The sequence below is a fragment of the Saccostrea echinata genome, unplaced genomic scaffold (assembly GCF_033153115.1).
Source record: "Saccostrea echinata isolate AGI-Se365-2 ecotype Australia unplaced genomic scaffold, CSIRO_AGI_Sech_v1 ptg000002l, whole genome shotgun sequence".
In the NCBI taxonomy this organism is placed as follows: Eukaryota; Metazoa; Mollusca; class Bivalvia; order Ostreida; family Ostreidae; genus Saccostrea; species Saccostrea echinata.
The window spans coordinates 23815763-23826291 of NW_026889751.1; the positions used below are offsets into that span (position 1 = coordinate 23815763).

Sequence of the window (10529 nt, forward strand, 5' to 3'; positions counted from 1 at the left end):
TTTAAATCTCAATGTCTATTAATTTCATCACTATTTATGTACTCGGAAGGGTTTCATGTGTTTTTGTTTACTGAAATTAATTAGGACTTCAAAAATATTTGACTTGCATTGTATCAGTAGTAAGGTGTACATATTTCTAACATCTACTGTTTGTACCAATGCAGATTGATGCAGGAATAAATGTTATACATATCAGGTATGAATCTACAGTGCTGTTGGCTTGTTTATGAGCATGATTGAGACATGTATCAATTATTCCCTTGAACAGATTTCCTTCTTGTAGAAAAATGTTTCCTCTTGAGCAACATACTCAAGGAATCATCAATATTCAATATTGATTCATTTCTATTTATAAAATGAATATTGTCTCCACCAAATAAGTTTCCTCATAATCAATTAACACATATACTAGGATATGTTTTTCTAAGTGAAACGTTAGCTTAGTGTCAATTGCTGTAATACTTCGATATGTTTAAACAATCCTAGCACATTTAAATTTGAGGAGAGCACCAAGAAGATACAATGCACAACTGATCACGACAATTACCAATTCAGTCCTAAAACATTCCAGTTTTACCAAAAACAACCCATTCAACTTACAAGTACCTGATTCCTCATCTCAGTGCCTGAAAAGTATATTTTTCATGTTCACAATCCCTGAAGCTGATCATAGGAGATATCAAATTCAAGTTTGTGTGTGACTATATCTGATGAAGATTGTATCAACTTCCCACACATGTATATATACAGTATACTGAATGCTTGAAGCCAATTATCAACCTAACTATCTAATTCACAATCAAGTTTTTACTACCTCTCCTTAAAATATGATTATAGACTAGAATTAAATACAATAAACATAGTTTATTTACACCCTAAAAATATTGAACTCGATCTGTTCATCACAGATGTGTTGCTTTTTAAGGTCAAGATCTAGTAAATGATTTTAGACTGCCTTTTTGATGCTAGATCCATTATAAAATGACGTCATAAACAAATTAAACTTTCTTTTTCCCGTACTTTACAGCTGTAAAAGAATTATGTAGAAAATAAAGTACTTTTCTGGAATTCAATTTGAAATCATGTGAAAAGTAATCCCGAAACCTATATTCAATTTAATATTATTTTAAAGAAGAGGCTAAGAACATACAAAATACTGTTTTCTGAGAGACTGTAGGCAATCTGGATACATTTAATTTGTCTGATATGGAAAAAACTCCCATATTCATGACTGATTTTCTTAATTTTTCATTGAAAATGAAAGTTTAAGATATGATTTTTCGTCTTGTTTACCTACAAATTATGCCCCGAAACACCTTATTTGACCAAGCTATACTTAAAAAGCTTCATTAAAGAAATTTATTTCTCAAATTTGAGAAATCTGTAGGCTCCTTTTATTTACTAGATCTTGACCTTAAAAAAAATGTTTCTATAAGATAAGAGAGATAACTCTTCTTGCAGAAATAACAGGTTTTAGCAGCCTTTTGTGTAAACATTCATCCTGCAGAACAACAGTTTAGACAACCTTTGTGTAAACACATCAAACTCATTTATCTGTTTGAAAGGATTAGACAGAATACCTTCAAAACAAGAGGTACTGAAAGACCATAACACTCATCTGAGGTTTAAAGAAAAAAGAATTACAGAGTCAGCCAGCCAATGAGACAACAGTTCAAGCAATGTCCTTCGAAAATTTTAAGCTTATAGCAACTGTATTGATTTCTTTCGAATTAAGGATAGAATCTAAATCTATTTCAATGATAGTCATATTTAATACCAGTGAGTGGTTGCATAATAAGTTTCTTTTACATTTACAAGTACTAGTAAATCATTCAACATAACTATAAAACCTGAGGCCCATGGGTTACAACCCTCACCTGAGTCACCTTGGGCTTGCTGTCCTTCAGAACAGTCCCCATCCTATCCCAGGAGTTAAAAAAACTTCTAATCTTCAGGACCTCGCTGGATCCTGATGCTTCATACTGTAATCATGGTCCTATTGTTCTTATAAATAAGATTTTTAATTTTTTTTTCTTATATATCATGTATATTCTCATGTTAAACTTTAATCATCTACTGTGGCCCCATCCTAACCCCCTGGGGAAGGGCATGATTTGCAAAACATGAAAATATGTACACTCTGTTGGAGGTTTTCACGTAAGTTGAACATCTATTTTGACCCTGTACATGTAGTTCTTGAGAAGGAGATTATTTAAAACACTAACTTTTTTTGCCATTTCTTGATTATCACTCCTTTCAATAGGATGTTATCATTTGAACTAATTTAAATTTCCTTTACCAAAGGATGCTTTGTGCTAAGTTTGGTTGAAATTGGTTCAGTGGTTCTGGAGAAGAAATTGAAAATGTGAAAAGTTAACAGAAAGATGGACTAAAGACAAACTTCACTCATAAAAGCTCACTTTCAAGAATCTTTGGCTCAGGTGTGATGAAATGTCACAAACTATCAGACTACATTGCATTTAATAAATAAAGATGACAGACTACAAAGACAGTCTCACCTTTGGTTTCGTTTCTGGGACTTCTTCATCGGTCTCGGTGAGGGAGAGGTTGGACCCGGTCCTCGATAAAGCCGGTGAGGAGCTAAGGGAGGAATCATCTGAACAAAGAGATGTATTAGAAGTATTCCTCCTAAGATTTAAACGACACTCTGTCCCACTGTCTGGGCAGTAATTGTCTTGATGCCCCTCCTTTTGTGGCTCACTGTGGTCACTGATGACCACCGCTGGAATGGACCACATGGCATCTGTTGATTTGTCTGTTTGTGGTAAGTCACTGGAAGAGAACCAATCAACAGAGTCAGGAGGGACTTGAACATCCCCCACGGAATAAAACTCCTCGTCAGGAGTCAGAATATCTACGGCAGAATCTGCGTTACTGGAGCGTCCACTACAGATACTGCCGTTACTGCTTCTGGGGCTTAATGGAAGGTGTGATGTTATGTCCAGGTCCACCTTAAGTGAGGGACTCACAAAACTATCATCTTTACCCTTAAATCTATGATCAGAGAGAATTTTGGCATTTTTAAAAAGCTCAACATCAGCACCATATAAGACCTCCACTAATGATGATCCGCCATGTGATTCGTCACACGAAGATGCCCTTTGAAGCACAATCTGAGGTATTTTATGTGTACTTAAAGAACTAAAAGAACTGGCCTCTTTAGAAACTGAGTATTCACTTCCAGATTTTGGAATGTTTTCTGGGTGAGTTAATGAAGAAGATGAATTTGTGATACTGTTTCTGGAATGTTTTCTGGTTTGGTCTTTTATAATTGATTCACTAGCTATGGATGGAAATGGTGAAGTATTGGATTGTGAATAAGTCCTACATTGCACTATTCTTTGGCGATGTTGTGGCAGCCCATATTTATTGCATTGACAAGTGCACCGTCCAGCAGTGTGATGTGAGCAACTACTGTTGCTTAACATACAATTGCAGTCAGTGCTCCGGAAACTGATAGAGTAGTTTGTAGAAGACTTGGTCCCTGTGTATGAAAGACTTTGGTGGGAATTTTTCAGCAAGGATAGCTTTGTCATGTCTTGGATGATTGGACAGCAGTCCTCACACAGGTCATCTGCATCATCAATAGAGGCTCCCATGGGGGCTTGATCTGGCGGATCTTTTTGTTGCTTTTTTTCATATTTCCTCATTGACTGTTCCATGACATCGTCATCTTTACCCAACCTCTGAAAAACAGAACAGAAATTCAGTTCAGATGCCTTTACTTCTATAATCAATACTTCCTAATTCTGCGCCACAGGCTCGGAAATACCAGTGTGGTGCATATATTTTCCGATTTGAGTCATATCGCCTAATATCTCCAACTCGGTTAAACTCCAATACCACCTAAGGTGTGTTTAGGATGAGTATCTGAAATGATTTAAATGTATAGTTATTTATTTGCAGATGAATTGTCAAGAATGTCTGAACCATTCTCTGATAAAATAGCAAGGTATGAAAAAAAAAACTAAGAGTAATATACACTCTTGATATTAGCTTTTCTCCACATGCATTCAAATGTAATTACAAAATTACTTTTAAGTAAATAAAAATGTAAGACCACAATAATTTTTTCATCTCCTACACCAAGTAGAAAGTACATACTCTTGTATTTAATCCCAGAAACACAAGCAATAAATCTCTCTTATTCAATAAGAAGTAGATCCCATGGTTAGTTAACACACAGGAAATGAGAAGTTTGGAGGTAATAAACTTGCTCAATGTTTGTTCTACACACAATTCTCTGCCTCCAAGTCTTCATTTCTCGTCAACCTTAGGGTAGACGCATTCCTATTTATCACTGCTTCTACCAAAACCCCACGGTGCTCAGACAACAATCGATTATGCCAATGATCAAACATTCCTCTGAATCCAAAAAACAAGGGCAATTTTGTCAAACAAGTTTTTTTTTTTTTTTCCCACTGGACAGACAAGAAGTTCCAACAGTTATCTGCCAAATGGTGTCAGTTTTTTGCCAACACAGTTAGGGAGTTGGAGGTCAAGAGCTCTGCTCCAAAACCTTTGCCGCCCACAGCGACATTGGTCTCCCTAATTAATGAGTTAATTGGACGCATGACAAAACTATGAAGACAGATGTTGTTAAAACTATGTACCTTTACCAGTTTCTGAGGGATACTGAGCTACCTGTTGTGTCAGTGGAGTTTTTATATAGTCCAATGGGATCTATAAATTACAATTAATTACATGCCATGCAAGGAACATAATCATTCTCTATACCTTTATGGCTCTCATAAAGTTTTCACTTCCTTCAAGATTCATGAACATAATATTCATCTTGAGGACCTGTATTAAAACTGCCTAAATATACAAAAAAGAAGATAATGACCATGAGACTATCATCATGATCAATAACAAATGTTATGTCTGATGTACCCTAATTCCTCATTTTGAAAATTGGTTGGACATTATTATTATTTTTAATTTCATATCCATTACCAACATTTACAATACAATTACATTAATTAATGCATGCATAGGTCAGCTAGTCAACATGGAATTGTTCCAACTTTGCCTGTAAATATTATACAGTAAAACCTCCATATCTCAAACCCAATGGGACCTAGAAAAAACTTTGAGATTATCTGAGGATTCAAGATATTCATTGGCAGGTTAAAATACTTAAAGAATAAGTTATGACTTCTAAATCACATACTTCATGGTATCTGGTATATCAATTAAGTTCAAATGTATTTAGCAATTAATGCATAATTTGACAATTAAATCCATATTTTACAATGTGAATGACAGAAGGCCCATTAATCCCTGCATACTGTAAATCAACTATTATTCGCAATAACATTTATTTTACTCATCAATCAGTTTGAAATCCATTAATCCATTTGCGACTAGATTTATTAATTAAGGAAACATTCTACACAAATACACATTCAATTAGTTAAATAATAAAAAATTGATTTCAGCAATAAATATTTGCAAGTAAAAAAATGTACAAGAAATTTGCAAAACTTGCAGATATTTCTGAATGTCTACAGTGAATAATAATGGTTTAAAGTATTGCATGTTTGCTGGATTGATTAATTGTAATTGACAAGAAATAATTGTGATGAAAATTCATGAATTTAATTCTGAAGTTATGTGTCACACAACTATACAAAGAATATTATTGATTTAAGATTTACATGTACATATTAAGCCATAGTTTTTCTACAATCTAATGTTCTTTATAAAGATGGTAATTTCTTAAATCAATTAAAGAAATACAGATTTTTTTTGAAGGGGGAGGGGGAGGGTCTAATTTGAATCTAGTTTACTACTGCAGCATGCATCAAACCTGAGGAGCATCTGAGAATTTCACCTTCATGTCTGTCCTAATTAATTAACAAATATATACATGTACATGTAAATATGGAAAAAAAAAGTAAAAGCACTTGAAGAGGCTACTTGTCACTTAATAAAACCACCAGTACATTTAAAAATAGAATCCTGCCCAAGTGAATGCCACTTACAATTACATTTCTAACAACCCTTGCAATGAACATCCTCTGTAATCTTATTATTACCTTCACACAGTCTGAAAAATCCCCACAGTCCTCCCTGAAAAAAGCCATATCTCATGCTTTAGCACCTGTAACTCCGAGTATAGGAGTATACTTTACGAGCATCCACAACATCACTTAAGTTCCTTGTTGTAAGTTGTTCTTACTTCAAAGTTAAGTAATTAATATCCTCGTTGATTACACACTTTAATCCATGACACACCAAAATTCACACTAAATACTGGGCAGAGCATATTGCGTATAAATGTTACGACATTCCACACCCTTTTAGTCCCCTATCACAGCCTACATACAATATGTATCACATTACACTTACAAATGATTCTATCAATTTACTAAAATCAATGTCAATTAAAATGCACTTAGTAAGTGATTGTATTTCCCTGAAGGTAAAGTTAAACAAAACACAAAGATCATCATACTGAGTCAGGTAGTACGTACCACTCAGATATATTTTACTATTACATACATGCAGCAATTAAAGGATTGCACTTTGATATGAGTCACATAAAATGTAGTAAATAATTAATTATATATATGCATTTACTAGACAATCATGTAAATAATACAAAAATATATGGAAAACAGTAACTTTTTCCCCATAATTATTAGTGGAAACATTCTTATATAAGTAACAGTTAAGAAAAATACAAATTGTGAACAGGGCAAAAACAAAGACCCCTGAAAACCCTCCAAAGTGGGATCAGTTCCTAAGAGGAAGCCTGCCATAAGCCCTCTCTATTGATCAGTTGAATGGAGTAATCCGTAGACAAAATGTTTTTACAATTGGTGGGATTTAAAATGTCTTTCAGAAATACAACCCAATGGTAGAGTGTGTTTTGCATGCAAGGTCATTGTAATACTATGGAATTTGTATAATGCTGACTTTAAACAAGATAGATGAAAACACTGTAACATCAACTTATTTGTCAGTAGCCTGTCTCTGTTGAAAAATTGATACTTAAAAGATGCTCTTGAATATTGAATCGGTTGGGAGATATAAACATCATATGTAGGTGATTGTGGAATATTACTACATAAATAGTGAAAGTTGATGATGGAAATGCTGAAGGGGTCCAGTTTGTCATATCATTAGTTTTAAGTTGTAAGTTGGACGGTAACAAAATATCCAAGATGAAGCAGATGTGGCAGATTTGTGGTGTCCTTTATTTCAAATGTTTATAAAACATTAATTGGGTGAGTTGGTGTAACTGAAGCTGCATGACTATTACAAATCCCTTATACCCAAAGTAATAGAAGACAGACACACTATTTTATTAGAGCATAATGCACACACAGGGCCATCATTAAAAATATCTTTGTTTCCCCTAACCCGACCCAAAAATCTCAAATTGGATAGGAAGGCAGGCAAATAATTTTTTTTGACAGCAGCTTTGAAAATACATTTTAAAATTAAATGGAATCATTATGATGCCTTTATAAATAAGTTAAGTACAAAAGAAAGCGATTTGTAAACAGCTAGAATACCATACAAATGCCTTTTAGACTCAACATTTAAGGTATTAATTAATTCACAACTATTATTCCATTGAACTTGTGAAATATCTCATACCAGAGTAAATTTGTTGAAATTGAATACATCTGTTTAATTAGATTCTCGGGTACACAAAGACTGAACATCAGAGTATATATTTTTTTCATACAGGTCTACTATCAGCTTCCAGTGCTTACATATGCAATGTACTTTTTCAAGGGCTTTGAATTGTGCAGTGGTTCTAGAGCATTTCGTTTTGTAATCTCAAAGTAAGGAGCTATTTCTAAGTTGCAGGTTCAAATCCCAATGTGGGACATTGAGACCGGTTGACTTCGAATGAGACCATTAAAAACTTAGGTCGAGTGTCGCAGTAGATACTGGCACGAAAAGATTCTTCACTGCTCAATGGCCTAAAGTGCCGCATACAAATCTAAATTTGGAGCCCTTTACCAGACAAATGTTCAAATAAATGTTGTTGTCCCAATAATTATCAAAAATAAAAAAAAATAAATATTGGAATAATCTTATGAAAAAAACTTTCAAGTCGGCACGTTTTAATTGGGTGGGTCGCATTAGGGGAAACAAAAGTATTTTTTATTTTGGCCCAGTCTAACCCTTTTACTTGTCAAAACATGTGTTTAATTTTCTTTCATAAGGTACTAGGAAATAAGAAATGATTTAACATTAAATCAATTAAAAAGTTTAATAAATAACTGGACTGGGGATTCAAATATGTAATGCATTACTACAATATAATTCACCCCAAGCCTGTATGCTACCCATGCAATAGCTCGCCCCGAGGGAGCGCATCTAAAAAGTGAATACTGTTAGAAAGTCCAAAGTGCAATATCTGACTGCAGGTACACACTTATAATTTCTCCTATCAGGTTATAGGTTCATACAATGTACTTATTTAAAGCGCAGCCTACAAAATTTGCTTGATAATTAATGAACCCAACATTAATGATATTTGTTTAACATGCACTTAAAGTCGTATTAAGCTTAATTTTTTCAGAAATAGTCAAAATAATATGTGTATGGGGCATAAATACAAGGGAAAAAAACATAAAAAAGGAAACCTACAAAATAACTGTTGATCACACAACTCTTAAAGTCATATACTGCAAGTGAAGATTCTGTTAAGCAGAAGAAGATTTTTTCTTATATACATGTAATGTGTAAATTTTGATCCCCGATTTTAGCCCGGGGAACCATAATCCCACAATCCATAATTTAATGTAAAAACAAAAACTGAAACCACATGACTTTAATTGTATTAGTCACTTAACTGCAAACTGTGTGAACTTGCTGAGATTGTTTCCATATAATACATCCTCTTTATAAAATACTTGTAAATACTAGACCTTACTTACCAATTCTGTACTAAAATACTTGTAGTCCACAATCCTATATTGCATCTATACCCATTTCAGATATATAAATATTATATAAATCCTGTTGTTGATGCTTCACGATAAAGACGTATGATGACAACACAAGGGAGTAGGGAGAGATATATATGTTGACAACACTTACGGTTACCGCGTCTGATGGGAGAAATATCTCTCTACTTCCTGTTCAACTTCCTGCGTATCAGTTCACAAAATAATGAACAAATTTCCTTTCAAAAAATTTCAATAACGTAAATGCATCTGTAAGTGTGGAAACAAAAACAGAAAACATCATGTTACCCTTCATCATACGCATCACGACCACAGCAAACTCAATGCACCTAATTGTACATCACTGGGACACAGCGTTCTAAATGCTTGGATAAGCCAGAGTCAGATAACTCATTTACATACCAAAAGTACATTCTTGGTAATATATTTCAACGCAATCTGGAAAACTGATACATGTACCTTTCTTTCTATTCTTTCTTTTTTTTTTTTTTGAAATTCAGGAGGAACCTGAAATCACCCATCATATAAAAATAAATGTGCACTGAATACATGTATAAGATTACATGTACTTATAGACTTTTCTTAACAAGCACTTAGTCAGTTTCATTTGGGGATCACCTTCACAATGGTATTTAGTAAAAATAGATTTATAAGAATTTCAGTCTTACCTCTTATTCTTTAACACTACATAGTGTCATTTAATATGCCTCATACAATGTACAATGTATTTCTTAATTTTCTCTATAAATAGCTTTGACTAATTTAACTTCTGTCTCCAAAGGAAGATATGTTTTAAAAAATTAAATTTTTTTTCTGTATATTCATGCTTGCATATTCCAAGATGAATTCTAATATTGGAATTTACTATCAGATTTTGGAATTGCACTTAAAGTGCATTAATCCGGCCATATAAAATCATTACTGCCACAAATTTTGGTTAAGAAGATGCCTAAAAAAAGGTCTGCTATTCTATGTACAAATTATTACATGAATAAAAGTACCTCTGTATTAAAAAGTGATTCCACAATATGTTTAGGTTTTGTTAGAGTATTAGTAGGCACTATCACTTATCAGTTTCAGACTGAATTTCTCCAAGTTTTCCTTATCGGCAATAACCTCTGACACTTTGACCTGTGAGATTTGTCACTGAAAGCTGTCTCTCAGTGTGCTCCATGTGCAACCTTCAGTGAATAGATTCAGACCTGTGTTGAGATCTATATTTGTCAATGTGTACTGTCTATGATATCTGTCAATGTGTGCTGTCTTTGATATCTGCCAAAGTGTGCTGAGATCTATGATATCTGCCAATGTGGTTGAGATCTATGATATCTGTCAATGTGGTTGAGATCTATGATATCTGTCAATATGTGTGTTGAGATCTATGATATCTGTCAATGTGTGTTGAGATCTATGATATCTGTCAATGTGTGTTGAGATCTATGATATCTGTCAATGTGTGCTGTCTATAATATCTGTCAATGTGTGTTGAGATCTATGATATCTGTCAATATGTGTTGAGATCTATGATATCTGTCAATGTGTCTTGAGGTCTATGATATCTGTCAATGTGTC

General features: G+C 33.7%; 1 protein-coding gene across 1 annotated transcript in view; it reads right to left on the minus strand.

Moving 5' to 3' along the window:
• LOC133175191 (inositol-trisphosphate 3-kinase B-like) overlaps positions 1-8997 on the minus strand; it is a 39202-nt gene extending 30205 nt beyond the window's left edge. The window contains exons 1-2 of the mRNA XM_061310307.1: positions 8928-8997; positions 2520-3707 (exon numbers count right to left, since the gene is read on the minus strand). Coding sequence (XP_061166291.1) covers positions 2520-3707; positions 8928-8972 — 1233 coding nt within the window. The 5' untranslated portion in view covers positions 8973-8997. The remainder of the gene's footprint in view (positions 1-2519; positions 3708-8927) is intronic.
• Between the last annotated feature and the right edge of the window lie 1532 nt (positions 8998-10529).